Genomic DNA, 20,966 nt, shown 5'->3' with positions numbered 1-20,966 from the left:
CATCTACTTTTATGCACTGCTTTGAGTGAATTACATATGTAAAAATTACTTTTATATCTAATATAAAAGTGATGACTAGACTGCGGATATTTATGCAAATTCACATTTCTATAATCTAATTTATACAAGCCAGAATTAAAAAGACACTTAGTTCCTCTATTAATAATACCATTGTATAAAAAAATAAAATAAAGCTTATGTTAAACATTATTAGTGTTTCCATTGTATTGTGTTTCATACAGTAGTTGCATTTACTATAAATGCATAAAATCCACAGTCTAATGATAACCTTATAAACAAACTATCATTGTGTTGCTCAATTAAATATTATCATTGTAGTAGCTATATAAAATTTGACATGCAGCATAAATGAAAAATGAATCTTCCATTTGTGCAAAATCACTATAATGTAAATATGCAATAACATTTTTTAATGAACTTTAAATAAAGTTAATGCACTGTGCTACAGATTATTTAATTTATCTACCTCGACAGTTATAAAAATAATGTAATATTACCGAATTGAACAATTACAATTTCTAACTATTTATAATACAGATTAGTTATATATAAGTCAAAACAGAACGTGTTATTCAATAATGACTTAAACCTAATCATATACTAGTAATATTGATTCATAATGTTAACCGGATACGCGGCTTAACGATACCAGCACTCGAGATTTAAGTTTGACAAGATGTCCGAAAATTGAGGTATACTGACAAGAATTCAAAATCAAAGAATACATTCGAAATTGTCTATTAAATATTTATTGTCATACGTAAAGTCGAGGTCACGAATTAATTCATACGTGAGATCGGTGAGTTTGAATAAAGCGATTAACAAAATCTTGACGAAAACGAAAGAAATAAACAAATGTGAATCTCTGCGTCATTGTATGAAATTGAAGTTTATGGATTAATATTTCATTTTCACCTGACGTGTTAAATGTTTCAGATCTTTCTCCGAAAGGCAGATTAGTTAAGGTCCAATTTGTGTAAATTAAATATAACTTCTTCATCGAGGTTACCGTAATATTTTTTCAACTATATATACTTTCATCAATGTAAGTCAAAAAGATATTTATATAAGTTTAATGAACAATGCATAAGTAGATATTATTATTGTAATGTGAAAGCTATAATCCTGAGAAGTAATGTTTATAAAATATATGTCAATTATTAGATATGAACAAAGTATTTAATGTATAGATCAACGATATGATTTCTTGTAGATTTTAATTAGAAAATTAATGCATGAAATTGTTTCAGAATTACAGTAAATTTTTTGAATCTCAGGCGACCAGTTTTTTTGCCTCAATGAACCCTGTGCTGACATGTCTTATACTGAATTGGAACATGGTTATCAGGTAAATAATAGTAATATTTATGTTTAAAGGACAATTGGAGTTATCTTAATCAAATAATACTTAATTAATAGGGTCTACGGAATGCCAGTCGACCAATTTTCTATGTAGGGGATTTAAATACAGTTCAACCAACCCTTGTAGGTCCTGTTGCTTCTTCTATATATCGTTCATCAAAAAGAGTAAGTTTTCATCCAATTATTAGTATATTGTGCATACATAATCACCAATTTTCAATTCATTAATCTTTACTTTTGTTTTTGGAAGCATGCAATGTTATGAATAATAGAAAATAAATCAGTATTACATTCTAATATGAATTTGATTGAAGAATATTTATCTGGTGTACTTAATTTTCAATATTACATAAAAAATACTTTCATGTTTCTTCGCTGATTTATCAGAAAATATTATTTAAAGGGATTATAAACTAAAAATTTGTATTCTATGCAGAATACTTTATATAAATAGATTCATTATCAGAAAGAGTTTAAGAATTAAAGAAAGTACATGCATGAGTAGTATATGTATACTTGTGACTACATTTATTTTGCTTGAGAAATATTATGTATCTTTAAAAAACAGATATATATTTTGTAACTAAAATTTTATTTATTTTCTTGCATTTTGCCAATTGCTCGCAAATAATCTGGTGATTTGTAAAACAAAAAACACTCAGTAGTTACTAGTCTAAAAATAAATTGGCACAAAGCCTGTTTTTGATGCATTTTGGTCTCTTCTTTGAATGCACATATAATGCACATTATTAAATTTTACATAATTATGTTTTTATGTACTATGCATTATATCTTTAATTGGCAAATACTTATATGATTGTCAATATTGAAAAATTTAGTGTATGAATTTGTACTCAATGTGCTCAATGTGTTTACAGTGTGATCATTCTGAATTGAAGTAGAAGGTCATTGTCATCAGTCTAAATGTATTAGGTACTTACAAAATGCGTGTCTACATCTAAATCAAATAAAATATACCTTTGTGTAAATATTGTTACTGTCTTCTTCCTCAAAGACAAAAACAGTTTATGTTATACCCTATTTTATTAAACATACGGGTGTATTATTAATTTTTATTGAACTGTGCTTGTAAGTGAATTACATTGTAGTAATATTGTTTAGAAAGAATTAATTATCACTTGCATATGAATGCACACACAAATAGTCATTGATGTTTTGAACTGGGCTGCATAATGGAAAACATAAATTCTTCATCGTCTACAACAGTTCCTGATGTTTACATCTTTGATTGTGATAATGAGGCAGAACCATATTGGCAAATGATGGTAGAGTTGCTTTTGTCTTATTTCTTTTTGTAAATATTTTATTTTATATGTTACTAAATTTAAGTATATACTCTGACAATTGGAATTGAGTGTGAACTGTAATATTGTATGATTTTAATAATTTTTCATAATGTCGTTTACATATTTCTATTCACCACTATTGCGCTGTGTGTTTTAATAAATTTCCATCTACATATTTAAACATACGATACGAGTAGATGAACAATTTGCAAATGTACATGTGTTGTACATACTAAATATTATCGATCAAAAATATTAATGTATAATGCATATTCTGTTGTTACCTATATATATTCTATAAAGCCTTTAAGTAATGCAATTTTACTGTCACACAAAGTGTGTAAAATCAAATTTTCTAACGACACAGTTCTTTATCTTTAAGTAAACCATTCTCTGTTTGTTTACTGGTATTCGTTCTTAGTTAAACACATGATTGTTCAAGTAGTACTGTTAACATTAGAAGAATTGTGAAGTAGTTTAATACTGAATATCACTTTCTTTAATGTTTGTTTTATATTTGTGACGTCTTGTCGTGAAAGTTAGCATTTCTTGTTATTTCTTTACTAATATAATTTAATATATAAGAATAGTGATAATAATAATCTAATTGTCTTTCAATTTGTGGACTGTTCAGAATATTTAGAAAGCAAGTCCAAGGGTGGCATATGATAAGATAAAATAGATTTAATTACTACACAAGTGTTTATCTGAATGTATGCGAAAATTCTTTTAGTATTAGAAATGCTGTACAAGATACGCAAGATAATGAATTTGTTGTGCTTTAAATGAAGTGTTGGGTTTAAATACATATCATTGTCATGGATAAAATAGTGCACAATAAGACAACTTTTTTCACTTTTCAATTAGTTAATTAAATTTAATTGTGCAATTAGAATTAACTGAAATTTAATTACTAATTAAAAACATTATAGTTTCTTACAAGTAGCTACTTCTACTCACCTCTGTTAGGTAGTACAATAGTGAGATTGTATTGGTGAATTATTGAAAATAGTGTAGCTATGGAATGGACTTGGTTAAAAGACTGGTGGCATTTGAAAAAATGGCGTTATCGCAATAAGGAAACAAATTCTGCACCTGCTACCACCATTGAAGATGCTGCGGACTTGGATGAACATTGCTATTGCGATGAGTGTTTCGTATGTTGTAACAATATTTTATTGTTAGATACCATTTACGATACATTTTTGTATACAAAGTGCTTAAAATCTAAAATGCTACTGAAGACATATCATACAATTACAATTTTAATAATTGTCAGGAGTTATAGCAGTAAGATTTGGTGGATTTGTCAGAGTTCTAATTTTAGATTCTGTTTAGGAGTATATTTTTGTAATGACATTTGTCTAGCTTCTTTCCAACAGCTAGCCAACCAAATGTCTGTATGTATTGAAAAAAATAGGCATTTTAAAATCTAAAAGAGTCTTAATTTTAAATATAACAATTTATGAGACACTAGCTATTTATATTGTACTTTAAATAAAATTCTACACTGATAAATCATCGAATATTTTAAATATGAATTCAAAGCTTTTTGTTTTTATAATTTTTGATTATTTATTTGTCGAGCAGATAAAATATTTCTTTAAAAGTTATAATTATAATCTTTGGATTCCATTTATGTTTCCCTTTTTACGTAGGCAATAATGCTACTGGTCAATCTGTAACTTTTACATCTAATTGCATGGGAAATTAAGAATATGATACATAGTAGAATGAATAGTAAATCAGGACTGCATATGAATTACTCTGAAAAAGCTCTAGACAGATCTGGCTTTTTACCCTGTTTGAAAACATATTGGGTGAGCAACAGTGAACATACTGAATAATGAAGATTTTTCTACATTCATGACCAAAGTATAGGAATATGAGTTATAGTGTCTTAAATATATATACATATGTACATAACTAAATGAACACTAACAAAGATGATAATAATACTTGAAACAAATTTGACATGATTAGATTTGTTTAAATGTATAGGAAAAAGCGAGAATAATGATAGATGTAAACTATATTTAAAAAAAAATTGTTATTTAGGCCGAACTGTCGGACGGGTGCAGCAATGATGATGGATGCATGGGTGGCAACGATTTGGAAGGGGAAGGGAAGCAAGTTTTGGTTGGCGTCTGTGCGATGGCTAAGAAATCGCAGAGTAAACCGATGAAGGAGATTTTGACAAGACTAGAAGAATTTGAATACATTAAGATAATAGTATTCCCTGAAGAAGTTATCTTGAAGGTAAGAAATGAAGTATATACAAAGATTGCTTGACTTATTTCTTCGTCAAAATATGTACTTATAGGAATCCGTAGAAGATTGGCCAGTTGTTGATTGTTTAATAAGTTTTCACAGTAAAGGCTTCCCTCTCGATAAAGCTATAAATTATGCTAATCTTAGAAGTCCCTTCATCATCAATAATCTACCAATGCAGTATGATATTCAAGTAAGTAGATCACGAATAATAATGTCGAGCAATGTAAGTTGTACTATCAGAATGTGTCTGTATTAATGTTTACCTAAAACTTTCCATACATACAATAGGATCGTAGGAGGGTTTATGCCATTTTAAGCGGCGAAGGTACAGAGATTCCAAGATACGCTGTCCTGGATAGAGACTCGTCTGATCCAAAACGTATGTAATATACATATTGCTTTGAATTTACCTACGATCGTTTTATATAAAAGAGAACTCATCTAGATCATGAACTGGTGGAGTCAGAAGATCATGTGGAGGTCAATGGTGTTACATTCAATAAACCATTTGTGGAAAAACCAGTATCTGCTGAAGATCATAACATTTACATTTATTATCCTACATCTGCAGGTGGAGGTAGTCAAAGATTATTCAGGAAGGTACTATCTACTAACAGGAGATTCTTAATAAGAACTAAAAGTAGAACAATAATTATATCATTATTTCATGTATATTTCACAGATTGGAAGTCGTAGTAGCGTATATTCGCCAGAGTCACGAGTACGTAAGACAGGATCTTACATTTATGAAGATTTTATGCCCACCGATGGGACAGATGTTAAAGTTTACACAGTGGGGCCTGACTATGCACATGCAGAGGCACGAAAGAGTCCTGCGTTAGATGGGAAAGTTGAAAGAGATTCAGAAGGAAAAGAAATTCGGTATCCTGTTATATTAAGTAACGCTGAGAAATTAATTAGTAGAAAAGTGTGTTTGGCTTTTAAGCAAACAGTTTGTGGCTTCGACTTACTTAGGTAAGCAGACAATCGGTTACAATTAAGTGAATGGAAAATACATTAATGATCAGTTGTCATAAAATTCTTTATCGATACTTAGGGCAAACGGTCAGTCGTTTGTATGCGACGTAAATGGATTTAGTTTTGTAAAAAATTCAAACAAATACTACGACGATTGTGCAAAGATTCTGGGAAATATGATTCTTCGGGAATTAGCGCCTACTTTGCATATTCCATGGAGTGTTCCGTTTCAACTAGACGATCCACCAATTGTACCCACGACATTTGGAAAGATGTTGGTTAATTTACTTTCTACTCTTCTTGTTCCCGCGAATACGATTTTAATAATGTTTTTCAATTATTACAGGATGGAATTACGTTGTGTCGTTGCTGTTATAAGACACGGCGATAGAACACCAAAGCAGAAAATGAAAGTGGAAGTCCGTCATCCTAAGTATGTTTTTAAAGACTCAGTTATGTCAAATATTTAAGAAACCCCCCATTATTTATTATTTTTCTGTTCAAACTAGATTTTTCGAGATATTTGCAAAATACGACGGTTACAAACATGGTCACATCAAGCTGAAACGGCCGAAGCAGTTACAAGAGATATTAGACACTGCTCGTAGTTTATTAACCGAGATACAACATAGAGCCGCGGGGCCAGAATTGGAGGAGAAGCAAGGAAAACTCGAGCAACTGAAAAGCGTTTTAGAAATGTAAGTGAATGTTGTACCTTTTGAATAAATATCGTTTTAATTCTGACCGATAGTGGAGTGTCTCTACGCGATGATAAAATTTTGTCGCAGGTATGGTCATTTCTCAGGAATAAACCGTAAGGTACAGATGAAATATCAGCCAAGGGGACGGCCAAGAGGGAGTTCATCGGATGATGGTACAAAGGGTTTTACTTTTGTCTTCACATTAAGCAACAGATTCTACGACTAAGTTTTTTTTATCTAGATCGACTGGGAGAACCGTCGCTTGTTCTGATCCTTAAATGGGGCGGAGAGTTAACACCTGCAGGCCGTATTCAAGCAGAGGAACTAGGAAGAATATTTCGCTGCATGTACCCCGGTGGTCAAGGTAGACACCTTAGTGGTTCGTATCTTATGTTCATATGCTTGTCATACTCATTTTTACGTTAATTCATGTGCCACGAAGGATGTTTTCTTTGATAAGTTTCATAAGTTGGCTGAAATACGACTGGGTCTGTCTCTCGCCTTTGTAGTTTAATCGAGCGTACGCATAATGTCGATATAAATCTTGCACAGCGTATCTTGTAGGTATCCATAAAATATTGTATGAGATAGAGCTGATTTGTAAATGTTGAGCGTTTGAATAATATGAAGGTTAAAGAGTATACTTTTATAATGCCAATGGAAAAGTTACGAAATTATGGGATATTTCCAACTTCATCTGGTTTAAGTTGTGATCGTCTTAGTTGAAAGGATAGTGAATAACTTATCACTTTACAAACATGTTTGATTCATAGACTATTTCAAATATTATTTCAGAGGAAGACTCAGAGATGTTACCAAACCACGGTAACTTTTTATTCTGAATCAACGCTTGTTGTTCTGTAGTTGTCTGTAGATAGTGACACAATATATGCATAGAAATAGTAATAGCGTGTTCGATTAGTTTATAATTGTTGTTACTTACAGAGAAACGTGTTCGGACAGTGTTTAGAAGGTATTAAGTGTAAAATGCTGTTTCTATGTGCACTCAACAAGTATTGCAATGAATTGCTTCACAACTCGATGGTAGTTGCTTTTATACATTTTGTAGCATTAAGTGTATCTATTTTATTTTTAAATAAGACTGTCAGTAGTGTCTCGCTACCCATACAGTATCACTCAAAGTTACACATATATATACAGTGTAAACGTATACACGTGTTTATATTCATCCACAAACAAGTTTCGGCATTTCTCTTTCATTTCGTGAGGATATAATGTAAATATAAGAATTCATTGCAAAATATCTATGGTGTGAATATAACAAAAAAAAAAAACATAATTTAACGTATAGTAATCATGACTGTATTTAACAGCACTAGAGAGAAACATCAACATATTACAATTAACTAGACCTGTCTATTAGTATGTAAGTTGATGTGTAATCTATCATTTTTTCAGTAATTAGTAATGATCTCTTTACCAGAGCATAGATCATTCGCAAAATCAGATTTGTATTTAAATGTTCATTAAAGTTCAAAGATATGTTCTAATTATATCGCGTAGTTTCATCATTTTCTTAAAGATATTTTTCCCACGAATATAGGCGATTACGCTGGTGCACAAGGCTTAGGTCTACTTCGACTTCATTCAACATTCCGTCACGACTTGAAGATCTATGCAAGTGACGAAGGAAGAGTACAGATGACCGCAGCTGCGTTTGCGAAAGGTTTGCTCGCATTGGAGGGCGAATTAACTCCTATTTTAGTGCAGATGGTTAAAAGCGCTAATACCAATGGTCTCTTGGATAACGATTGTGATAGTAGTAAATACCAAAATATGTGCGTAACAAACAAGTAATACATTATGGCATAGTGAGAGTTTCAGTAAATTATAAGAGCATTCTTTTACAGGGTGAAGACGAAACTCCACGAATTGTTGCAGCAGGATAGAGAATTTACTCGTGAAGACAGGGAACAAATAAACCCTGGAAATGCATTGAGCATTAACGCAGCTATGGATTTTGTTAAGAATCCTGTTCGTTGTTGCCAGCATGTACATATCTTAATTCAGAAATTAATGGACATTGTAAGGATCAAGAAAGATGATCCAAAAACGAAAGGTATACGCTCACATTGTACTATATGCGAATGAATACAATTTCAAGGATGTTCTATGAAGTGTTAAATCGTGAAATAATGTCTAGATGCAATTTTGTATCACGGAGAAACCTGGGAGTTAATGGGTCGTCGATGGGGAAAGATCGAAAAGGATTTCTGCACTAAGAACAAGAGATTCGATATATCAAAAATCCCTGATATTTATGACTGCATAAAGTATGATTTGCAACATAACAATCATACCTTGCAATTCGAGCATGCGGAGGAATTGTACATTTATTCGAAATATTTGGCAGATATTGTTATACCACAGGTTACCATTTTGACAACTATCTTTTCATTGAATAATTCATAAAATTCGATTACCGTTTTCTGACCTTTATATCTGCGACAGGAATACGGATTAACAGTGCAAGAGAAACTAACAATCGGACAAGGCATTTGTACTCCCCTTTTGAAGAAGATAAGGGCCGATTTGCAACGAAATATCGAAGAGTCCGGTGAAGAAACAGTTAATCGACTAAATCCAAGGTACACTTACATTTATACTATTGTTATTTTCATTTGCCAATTACACATTTACTCGAACAAATATTCCAGATATTCTCATGGTGTTTCGAGCCCTGGTCGTCACGTGCGCACAAGATTGTACTTCACAAGTGAAAGTCATGTGCACTCTTTGTTAACTGTGTTACGTTATGGAGGTTTACTCGATGTAAGCAATACTTGTGTAATTCCCTGTATCTTTCTATATTGTCGTGTGTGATACGGAAGCACTTTCGATGCATAAATTACAGGTAATGAAAGACGAGCAATGGCGCCGAGCTATGGAGTATGTTAGCATGGTGTCCGAATTGAACTACATGTCGCAAATCGTAGTCATGTTGTACGAAGACCCAACCAAGGACCCCAGTAGCGAAGAACGTTTCCACGTCGAATTGCATTTTAGTCCCGGTGTGAACTGTTGCGTGCAAAAGAATTTACCACCGGGACCAGGATTCCGGCCTCATTCGCGCAACGAAAGTAGTCATAATATCGTAAGTAAACAGCATAGTTACCTCCTTCGAGAATTATAGGAGTATTAAAATAAAGTTTTTTTTGTGTATTTTCAGGGTGAAAGTGGCGGTGGTTCTGCTCAGGATACTATATCCCAGTGCAGTGCACGGATAGAGGAAGAAGACGTTGAGTTAGGACCTTTGGAAGATGATTTCATGAGTCCAGCGTTACAATCTGTATGTGTTAATTCCTTTTGCGAACAATTTACAAGGTTTAACATGGTTATTCACATTTTTTGTGAAATTTTAAGGAGACTCCCCCACCTACGGTGGAGACTGACGTTGTAGATTCAATGATGGACAGCCCGACAACCAGCAGAGCTGTTGATATGATGGATTTGGATCCCAATATGATGGACGAACCATTTGATAGCGGTTTCTTACAGAGTTCAGCGCCCATTCCAATAAGGTACAACGAGACACACAACCCACTGGAATGGAATAACGATATGTTCAATCGTGGATAACTCGATTGATTATTTTTCAAGTGCCAGAACTGTGGCGGGTCACGAGGCAGCCAGACTCGGTAGCCAGTTAGCTGCTAGTCAACGTCAACGACGCGATGCAGAAAGGGGTGGAATCGTTGAACCACGTGCACGTAGTTACGATCATCAAAGGCAAGATAAGTCTGAGAAAGGTAAGGGTATTTTCAGCGTGAATCGGTAGTGCACACATTTTGTCCGAGCAATAACGAATCGAAGCTAATATCTTTGGACGTGCATGATAGATACCTACGAGTACTTAAACATTTCCATTTCAACGGGAAGTTGAAGCAGAACCTTTGTAAATAGCTCTTGCATATATTTTGGTCGAGTACTGCCAGAATAAGTTAGCGAAACTTTGTTACAAAGTGAACCGACTTCGATTTTTGGGGAATTCACGGTCGATCGGAATTCGCAATCCCGAGTTTTTTTTGTCACAATGTGTGGTGTTTTTCATGTCTTTTTTATAGCTGCGGACAAGCTGCAGTATCAGAGCTTGGACGCGGTCAACAAAGAAGGTACGTCACCCCGACTTCCTGTTCTAATTACAGAAGGGTAACGTTAAAAAGAATGCGTTAGCGTTGGCTTATTTTTGTCAACGGTTGTTTGCAGAATTTCTATAAGATCTAAATCTGTAAAAAATCTGAAGACCTCTATATCCTTATATCTTTGCAATTTAATAGGTTGGATTTTATAACTTCTTGGCTGTCTTCGTATGAAAATTTAGATTGTCTCAGGAAAGAACGATCTTCGCTTTCGCAGTAGCAATATATTTAGTTGCGACGTATAGACTGCTGCAATTTGCATCTTTATCTTCTCCCTCTATGAATGTAGCATCTTCACGTATATTTATTGGTATTCCAATATCTTTTTTTCTTTTTTTCTTAAGCATTTTTGTTCGGCAGTACCCTTAGAATGATGTGTACAGTACACGGTAGCACTTTAGTGTCACGCTCAATCCTTGATATTGCGATTTTCTTTTTTTTCTGTGTTACCATTTTCTTTTGTATTAATTACATTGATTTCTGTTGTGTATTATAGCGTATGACTGAAACGTATTTTTGGTTTTCAAGTACTTTAATACCAAGACATTGTTATTAGAGTGAAATTGAAGTTAGAAGTTGTTCAGTTGAAGTGCAATTTATGGGCCAGAGCTTGAATAACAGACACGTACTAATTAATGAAACGACAAAAGTGGAACACATTAAGATAAACTGATACAGGATAATTCAGTTGAAATAACTCTTTGCTCAGCGATAGTTGTGCGCGTGGAAGCCAACTAATTTATATCGGCGACTGTTTGAGTTACATACATGGACCAAGTGTGATGTGACTCATTCAGTTGTCCTCCTGAATCCTTCATTCCTAAGCTCATTGTTCCATCAGGATTCGCAATTAACAGTGCTTAGTTGTTTTCGAAGATCATGTTTGCCTGTTCTTCATATGTACTTGTTAACATACGGATATTCATATGTTCGTAATTCTTTCTCACCCTCTTCTTTTTCTTTTCTCTATCATTTGTCAGAAAATTTGGGGAAAATTATTTGAATATTATGTCCAAGCTAGTACCAATGGTTTTCGCTATTGATCTTATATTAGCCAGTTCGTTGTAACGCGTATTTACATTTTTTAAGTTTCTGTGTCATTCGTTCATTATCGATGAAAGAAGAGTGTGAATTAAGTGTTGTTGAGTGGCTAGATTAACTTCTGAGAGCAATCAAACTTTCAGATACATAGATCGAATAATTATACATACTTTTATATAGTCTACTTATTATAAGATTTTACAAGAACTTCGAAAACCTTTGATTGCTGTCAGTGTTAAAAATTCATAATCCCATGGTGACCATTTACATACTGTTTCCGTATTGATATCGGTGTTGTCTAGTTGGCTACTGGTTGCATGGCTATCGTGTGCCATGGGTGTGTAACACTAACAAAATTTTGTGCCTTCTAAACGCAAGCAGGTGAAAGTATAAGTTATTTCCTCTATACATTCAGTTACTTTAGTCCTCCCATTGGTAACGAATCTTTTCTCAGTGTACGTCGTCGTCAAATAATAGAGACCATTCGACTCGACGATCACAGTCCTCTTGATACACGATAATATTAATATTCCAAAAGAAAAAGTTTCGATTCAACGACGTAGCTAAAGGTTCTTACCAATGTTTACTTTTATTTCTTCGGTGATGGGTTTATTTAATACTCTGTTTCTCTTCTTTTCTCTTTCTTTTTTTTCTTTCCTTCCTTTGTGCCTCATTCCCGCTGCTAAATCGCCATCTCTTCATTATTAACCGCATCGTTTCACTTCACGCGAACGCGCATGGGACCACACACACACACGCCGGCCGACACAGACCATAAGCATGCGAGAAAATACCGGTTAGAGGTGTCTAGCCAGATGTTATTGCACGTGCCAACTACGGGGAAGGTGGTATTGCCGCATTCCTACAGTTCACCGGAGTTACCTGTTCCTTCGATCGATACCTCTGTGTCAACACCTCTGGTGACATTACACAATATCCCTCTAGCCTCGCCGAACAGCCGGGCCCCGGATATCACGAGTATAGTGCTTCCGGTACCCACGGTTCGTTCCTCGACATGCCGCGGTATCGATTCCGACGGGGCTGACCCGCAGCTACGCTCACAAAGTAAGAAATACTACGGACGTTCATACACAGAAACGATTGTTCCCTGTATCGCATGCGAGTTGAGCAATTCCATAAGGTCGCCACGAACGAATCCGTGGGCGAAGTCTTCGTCCCGTCTGTTCTCCTATCTCGAAAGAATCCCAGGAACGACGAGAGACAAGGCCCATACGGAGGAGAAACGAGCCTGTTCGTTGTCCCCATGTCTGCCCAGATGTCTCTGTTACAATTGTAACGTATCGGAGCTGATACTGCGAAGCAGAGACCTGCCGCCCGTGGAACGTTCAAACTTCGACACCTACTTCGCACGCTCGCTGTCGCACAAGTTCTTCAATTGTTCTTGTTACTTCAGCCTCCATCAAGACGAGTCGAATCGATCCTCTTGCAGTGTATCGTCCACCGAGAGTTACGGCAATCTAAAAGTGTCCCGACAATTAGGTAACTTCAATTCGGATCCGGGCTTATGGGTCTCCGGAACGGCGAGAGGACAATCTTCCGCGTCGTCCAGACAACCGTCCCTGTATATACGTTCAACGTCCAAGGAGAAACAGAGGTGGCGCGTCGAGAAGAAGCTTATCACACGGATCCTTACAGACGGTTCTGTCATCGATAATGCTCGACGACCAACCAGAACGATATCGTCCCCAAATCTGAGCACTTTCTTGCTTACCGATTCATCGTCCTGTTGTTCGGTCGAAAATCTATCCGGCTGTTGTCCCCTAACACGCAGGTGTTGGTCTTGCACTGATGTGAATCTCCAATGGCACACTAGTCTAATAGATGTACCCGATCGTAGTAGTACGCTTTACCATTCGTCGTCCTCTGTGCACAATAATAATGTTCACGATGATCACGATACACCCCACGGGTCTAACCATCGATCCAGATTCCCCCGTGTACCGTACTCCCGACTCCAGCCTCAGCGATCCTTCTCGTCTCCAGACACACGACCTTCGATCATTCAACCTGACCCTACCTGCACAGCAAGGCGCCACCGTCACAGTATCTCCGGACAGATGAGTTATTTCAAGCTGTTGGGCTACAATGTCAACAAGAAGCTGACAGGATCGGCGAACAGTCTGTTCAGCACCGCAGTTATCAGTGGATCCTCAAGCGCACCGAATCTAAAGGACATGGTACCCGCCCATGCGTCTGCCGTTGCCGGTGAGTGAAGAATCTCTTGGTTTCTAAATGATTATCCTTCAAAAATTCACGAATACCTCGGTGCAATATCAAATGATCGGGATTTAAGTCGCCCCCAATGTTCGATTTCGATTCCTGATTTAGCGATTGAAGGTTTTGGCGGTGTGCCACCGATAAGACCATTGGAGACTCTTCACAATGCATTGTCCCTACGTCAATTGGATTCTTTCTTGGAAATGATGACCAGCGCACCCCTGTTTCGTACGCCTGCCTCCTCGCCACCGAAGTATCCGTCACCGGGTGGATCGACCCATGGGTCAGTTAATCAGAATCTTAGTATCGGAGGAATCAATCGCGAGTACCACTCTTCCGACTTGGAAGCTGTCAGGTACCGTAAGAAATTAAGTAAACCATCCTTGTGAGTATTAAAAGCATTCTTCATTTTTTTTTTTTTTTGTTTTGTTTTGTTTTGTTTGGGTTGAGTTGTCCTTGTGTAGGTTGAGCTTTAAAATAGGCTATTCGGTCTTCGTTTGTGTCCTATTTCATTGTAACGGTGTAGACTTGGATCGAGATGAAATGTTTTTATAATTAGGTATATCACCCCGACTCCTATACAATACAAATCCACAAATGACGGTGAACCGTGCGACATAAGGAATCAACTCTCGCCGACTAGTCCCAACAGTTAGTGTTTTTCTGATTTCTACAAAGAAAAAAAAATAGTACCTTTATTATTATTAAAAGATAATGTACAATAGGTACTGGCTGGAGCAGCGAACCACAATCGTTTATATCGTCCGAACCCTCGTCTCCTGCTCCAACTTCCACAGGAGAATGCAGTATGTCCATAAGTCTCATCAGCAACGAAGGGTAAGCAGAGATCGTCGAACAACTGAACAAGATAACCACAATGAAATTACTGTTCGTCGTTACAGAGTGCAGTCCTTTAACACGGCTCCGAAATTTCCCACAACTCCTTGTCTCGATGTAGACTTCAATGAATTTTGTATGAACATCGATCAAGAACACCGAGAAAGTCGCGGTAGCGTGTCGTACACCGATTATTACAGCAACGAAGACGGACAAATACGGAAATGTACATTCGGGGCTGGCTTTGGTAGCAACTTACAGAAAATCATACGGACCGATGATCTTCCTATCGACAATATAGACGACGACGAGGATCATACGATAACATTGAAGCAAACCGAAGAGCAAAAGAAGCAGGATGTTAAGCAGATATTCGAGCAAACGGAACATTTCGGTACAAAACCGAGTAGTAGTAGTTGCAAAAAGATTGGCAGGTTAGTTTGTCATTTGTTGCAGAACGTGACGTTGAATCCAGTGAAATATACAATAAATTCCCGATAAGTGTTCCAAGGCTCCTAGGCACTGAACATTAAATATTTCATAAACTAATGGTCACATGCGGTTGAAACAGATATAATTAACCTCAGAATTCCAAGCTCTATCACTGTGCTGAACGTCATTGCTGAGGAGCCTTCGAACACTCATCGAGGATTTACTGTAAATATAATATCAACTTGTTTGTATTGCCTGTTTATGCCTAGGTTTCTCGTCGAAAGTATGGATATAGCGGACGAAGACGTCAGAATCAAAGAAACGGACGTTTCCGACAAAAGAAGACAGTCCACCTCTCAAAAAGTTGAATCTACCAACACAGAGAAAGTTCGAAGAACCAAAGACACCGGTACGGAAACGATGCAAGAGCACAAGAGGATCCATTCTTCCGACGGTTACAAGAGAAAGAATTTCTCTCGATCGCAAAGCGTTTCTACCCCGAAACCAGCTCCTGCGAAGACTGACACAAACTTCAGTTATAAATGCACATCGAAATTAAGCTCCCTGTCGAACATGTCGGACAAAGATTTGGAAAATTGGAAGCAAAACATGGTAAAATCGAAGCCTGTTTCCGCGCCCTTGGTAAACCCGGAAGAACCACTACTGACCGTGGCGAGTAGTTTGACAAGCAGCTCTAGCGTGACAATAGGTTTCAACGTCCACGAAGAAAACAAAGAATAATTAGAGGTGTCGTTCGAAACTGGTGTTTAAGTATTAGAATATTCTATTTTATTAGATAGGTAACGTTGGACGTACATTTTGCACATAGAATTGAACAGTTGTTGCTTCATATATAAGGATAAATAATCGGCTAGATAAATACAAAATTTTACGATTCCTCTAACGGACAAATCGTTTGGATTCAACGCAGCTTGTGCATTTAATTTGCAAATGACGAAATGAAAGTCATTTTTTTGTTATGAATTTGTTCCTTTGTTTTCCTTTTAAAACGCAATTACCAAAAGTATATGAACGTTCCATTGATAATCCTCGAAATGCTTTTAGTAGAATTTCTTAGTGAAAGGAAATATTTAATCTAATCGAGCAGTTGCGACATTCCTTCTCTTAATTGTTCGAATTTTGTACTTATGACCTTGTATCACGATCGATCTTTTATTTTAAATTGACGCTTGTATATACCGATATGATTGTACTTTTGTAGATAATGTTCATACTATGTTAGAAGATAAGATAAAAAGAGCCTGGTTTACGAGGAGAAATGTTAATCCAATCAATCTAATGTCAGGATAACGTTAACCTAATTGTTTAAATCCGTAGTTAATTAATAAATTAACACTATTTACTAGATATGAATCGTTAAATGTTGTTATATTCATCAAATGTAGTATTTGTGCCACCAAAGTGAACAGTACAAGATGTTCATATTACTTTTTTCTGGTTATTGAAATTCAATATACGTGTTTTATTTATTTGATATATTCTTGAACTCAAGCATATTTTAAAAAGATTATCATGAATGTACAAACGCTAACAATTATAAAACGTTGGATAATTCATATGTGCAGTATTTACATAGCAGTTGTCTTATAACAAGATATACTCGTTTGATTGTAAATATTTTGCAAAATTATCCAATGGAATAGAAGAAACACTATTTTTTTATGAATATATCGCGAAAGCTTCTTGTCAAAGATAACACAACGGTTAAAAATTGCAGATATATTATTGTGATCGTAGAAAAATCAGGTATATTTAAGGTGCTACACAAACTGAAGTTCTTAGGTTCCTAATTGACTCTTATATCCACATTGTTAACAGTACAAGTAATGCATGTGGCTGCTTTGCCTAATTTTATTGCTTGAAATAATTCCTCTGTACTTAAACCTTCAAAAAGGAAAACAACAATTTTCTTAATAGTTTTAGTAATAATAATATTTGTAGCATTCTTATAGAAAACATTATACTTTTACGCGAAGACGAAATACTTCAGGAGAATAAAATTAAGTGCAGCTTCTTACATCTCCACAATTAAGCAACTTGGAATTGTAAGCATTATTTTAATTTAGTTCTGATTGTATATCAAGTATCGTTGTTCAACGAGTCTTGTTCAAACGAAATATTATTTTGGCTAGAACTTTAGGTGACCTTCTTTCGACGTATTTTTTTTATAGACGCATCGTTTATTCTGTTTTTGTATTTAATGTTTCAATAACATTTTCGATAATGTGCAACATTGAGTTTATATACTAATATTTTAGAAAATTAACATTCCTTTTTAAATGTTACTGCAATTTTTAATGTATAGCTGTAGTTAGTACATTGAATGTTTTACACATTTTCAAATTAATTGTCCAAACTTCCGATATTGGAACATTTTTTAAAAATTGAAAATTACTATTTCGGTTTGTCACGTGAATATGTAACGCGGTAGCGATTGAGAAAATGTTAATGTTATATGTAAACCACCTTTCAAACAACTTGTAGTGTAATGTAAAATAGACTGTGGATGTTTATGTAAATTCACATTTTCCTGGATGAATTTATGAAACGAAGAATTAAATGGAATTCTAGTCACCTAACAAATGATTTTACTACATAAAGAAAAATATAAATTTTACATAACATTGTATTGCTATTTATTTTATTGTTTTACTCAGTTGCAGCTGCCATAAATACATAAAATCCGCAGTCTAAATAGTAATGAGTTCTGTCTAAACAAAAACTAGAGTGTACATGTCAGAATAAAATAAACAAATTCAAAAGCAATTGAGTCAATGCAATGTTGTTTTAATTATTGAAAGCCTAATTCTTTTAAAAGTCGTAAAAGCGCGAAAGTCAAAAATTTGAAATCAACGAACTGTGCTGGTCGAAGAGCGTCCATGAACCAAGTCTTGTGAACCCCGTAGATGTCATAACAAGTAATTCTGGCGGGAAGCATCCCTTACAAATAATTAAATAGCCTTTTATCGTAATTAAACAATAATTGTTTCATTTATTCTTTTTTCTCGATTGTTGAAACTAATTAATTTACACAACGCAGACATTATTCCACAAGGTTCACAAGTTTCGTTGGGAATTAAAAACTCATTGACTTGTCAAAGTAAGTGTTAAACAACGAATAATTGATTTATGACTTACATATTCCCCGATACTGTTCTCCATGCTTCTTCTTCAACCTCCAGCTCCCTGGACTAGTCCTTGCACACGACACAAGATAAAGAAACACCCACGACGATTCACCGAAGGTGTTACGCATTTTCGAGACATTCACAATGCCTGATTGCTACTCAGGACATGTTCACGTATTCTTATATCTGTCGAATTTGAAATTAATCATTAAGGAGATGCGAATAATTGTACATTAGATATATCAATAGTAATTCATTATTCATTTTTAAGAATGTGACAATATAGTCGCATAAATTACAAATATACGTATAAACACGCGACACTGTACCTACTCGTGACGCAGCACAAATGCTAATGAAGAAAAATTCGAACGTTGACCGTGAGGTACAAACAAACGACCGTGATTGGTCAAGAAACCAGTTACCCGTACACCCTCCCCCTCCCCAACTATTTACAAATAGCTCCTCGAAGTATCAATTAAACGCGGAATAATACAAAAATATATAAAATGTGATTTTAAGGTTAAAAGTTTTTATTGCAAATATTCGAATATTTTCTAATTATTTCAATGAATTAGAGAGGCAAAAAAAAGATAAACAGGGACAAGGAAAAGAGTCACCTAAAATATTTCTTTTCTTTCTCAATGCTTCATTATTACGGACTATAATATACTGATTTTTATTATTTTCCCTGCTATTCATACAGAATAATAGTATTTTCACTGTGCAGTACTCCAAACGAAACTGTAAAACTATATAAAGTGAAACTGATTAATCGACTGTGGATCGTTATGCAAATCTCGATTTTCGTGGACTATTTCGTCAAAGGAACATTTGTCTTGCCAATTATTTTATTAGGATTTTATTAAGTCACAGATCGAATAAAAATTATATTCATCCTTTTCAAAGCTTATGTCCCATTCTGTTTTGTATAGATGAAAGTTGTGTAAACGTATAAAATCCACAGTTCACTTATTCAGCTTTCTAATTTTATTAAAGATTCTACCGTGAACATTTACACCGCCATATGTCCGTTCAACGTAAATGCACAAAGTCGGCAGCCTTCTTTCATCCGCTTATGCTACTCGTTTGCAAGTGACAGGTTTGCAGCTGAGTTTGGGACCTATTACAGGGAAATTCCGTGACAAATCCGTGTAATAAGCGATGAACTATTGAAGAAAGGTAGAAACCCCTATGACGAAATCGCATAATTTCTGTCAGTGGCGTGACCCCGTTGCGGAAACCGAGATACAGAGGGGCCCCATTGTTAGGAACGCATCAGAATTAGATCAGACGAACACGTGCACCCCAGGGGGATGATCACTGTACTGACTTCTGACACCCTCTACGTCATCGTGGATATTTATCAACTATTTATTTCCTTCTCCTCGAATCGGCGTTTTGGAAGAGAGGATCCACTGATTCAAGTATCGTTTCCTAAGCTCCTTGATATATTTATTATACATATATAAAATATATGTATATTAAGTAGGTGTAATTATAGATGAAACAGGTGTAATTTTTTATAGGATGAAACGATGTAATAAAGAACCTTTTTTTGTAACTATTAGCTAATTGCGTCAATTCCCTTACTATACCTTATGATCGTGCGTTAGAAAAAGAACCTCTCCTATTAAAAATGTAATTTTGAATATTCTAAACTGTTAATTATCCACAAAAAGTGTCCTAAAACGCAGTTACAAAGGCGTGACAATTTTCAATACGAAATTGATTTGCAACATTTCTTGTTTTTAAACAGTTTTACTTGTGTCTTTCTATAGCAGGATTATAAAATCGATTCTTACCTTCAATATCGCGTTACACGCCGAATATCCTTCATTCTAGAAAACCTTCGAAATTCAGCCGTGAAGCATTTCAGCGCCGACGCTCGAAGCATTGATCCAAAGCGTCAGCTTGCAGTTATGGATATAGCGCATATTACTAGGCTCGAATTAAAGATCCACAGATACAGTCAGTGAATACAAACCTACGGAATATGTGCCGTACGTTAAATTAATATATTTTCTACAAAAGACTTAAATTATATAAAATAAAGGAATAATATTTAGAATATTGTCCAACATATTTCCTACCCACAGAGACTTCGTTGAACTTTCGAATATGAAAATCAAGTCTCATTTCGTCAATTTCAGATATAGTCAAATTAGTTTATAGAACATCTTTGCTAAAAAAAAAAAAAGTAAGAAACAGGAATCTCAATGGAAAACTGAAATATTAATAACTGTGTGACGCCTGGCCGTAAAAACATCAGATCCCTGTTAAGAAGAGAGTTTAGTATATTCCCTAAAATTGCCAAAGAATAGTAGATCCGTTCTACAAGCTCGAAGACTCAAACCGTATGTTTTCTCGATAGAAATCCAGAGTGGAATAACGAATATGCTAAACGTTTAACTGGAACAATAACAGAGCGACAGCGAGGAACGACGAAAAGAGGGATGATCTCAA

General features: G+C 35.2%; 1 protein-coding gene across 1 annotated transcript; it reads left to right on the top strand.

Moving 5' to 3' along the window:
• Positions 1 to 735: 735 nt before the first annotated feature.
• LOC107189896 (inositol hexakisphosphate and diphosphoinositol-pentakisphosphate kinase 2) lies at positions 736 to 16,277 on the top strand. Its single transcript, XM_015578575.1, has 30 exons — positions 736 to 820; positions 958 to 1,066; positions 1,272 to 1,369; positions 1,441 to 1,548; positions 4,749 to 4,949; positions 5,014 to 5,154; positions 5,253 to 5,343; positions 5,410 to 5,564; positions 5,647 to 5,939; positions 6,022 to 6,216; positions 6,289 to 6,375; positions 6,452 to 6,640; positions 6,731 to 6,816; positions 6,885 to 7,022; positions 8,208 to 8,442; positions 8,515 to 8,723; positions 8,808 to 9,034; positions 9,116 to 9,252; positions 9,322 to 9,436; positions 9,519 to 9,758; positions 9,834 to 9,953; positions 10,028 to 10,185; positions 10,265 to 10,413; positions 10,729 to 10,776; positions 13,849 to 14,070; positions 14,194 to 14,467; positions 14,642 to 14,733; positions 14,808 to 14,919; positions 14,985 to 15,353; positions 15,621 to 16,277. The coding sequence occupies exons 3-30, from the start codon at positions 1,337 to 1,339 to the stop codon at positions 16,090 to 16,092; spliced, it is 4,896 nt and encodes a 1,631-aa protein (XP_015434061.1). The 5' UTR covers positions 736 to 820; positions 958 to 1,066; positions 1,272 to 1,336; the 3' UTR covers positions 16,093 to 16,277.
• Positions 16,278 to 20,966: the final 4,689 nt, after the last annotated feature.

Source organism: Dufourea novaeangliae, unplaced genomic scaffold (assembly GCF_001272555.1).
Source record: "Dufourea novaeangliae isolate 0120121106 unplaced genomic scaffold, ASM127255v1 scaffold175, whole genome shotgun sequence".
NCBI classification, from domain to species: domain Eukaryota; kingdom Metazoa; phylum Arthropoda; class Insecta; order Hymenoptera; family Halictidae; genus Dufourea; species Dufourea novaeangliae.
The sequence above is the reverse complement of the archived record's forward strand: the minus strand, read 5'-3'. Positions and strand labels throughout refer to the sequence as shown.

Bases quoted from the DNA above. Each gene is read 5' to 3' on its own strand.
- LOC107189896 (XM_015578575.1), top strand. From the start codon at position 1,337: ATGTCTTATACTGAATTGGAACATGGTTATCAG. The intron at 5,155-5,252 runs GTAAGTAGATCA...TACATACAATAG, and splicing joins CAATGCAGTATGATATTCAA to GATCGTAGGAGGGTTTATGC. The intron at 10,414-10,728 runs GTAAGGGTATTT...TCTTTTTTATAG, and splicing joins GCAAGATAAGTCTGAGAAAG to CTGCGGACAAGCTGCAGTAT.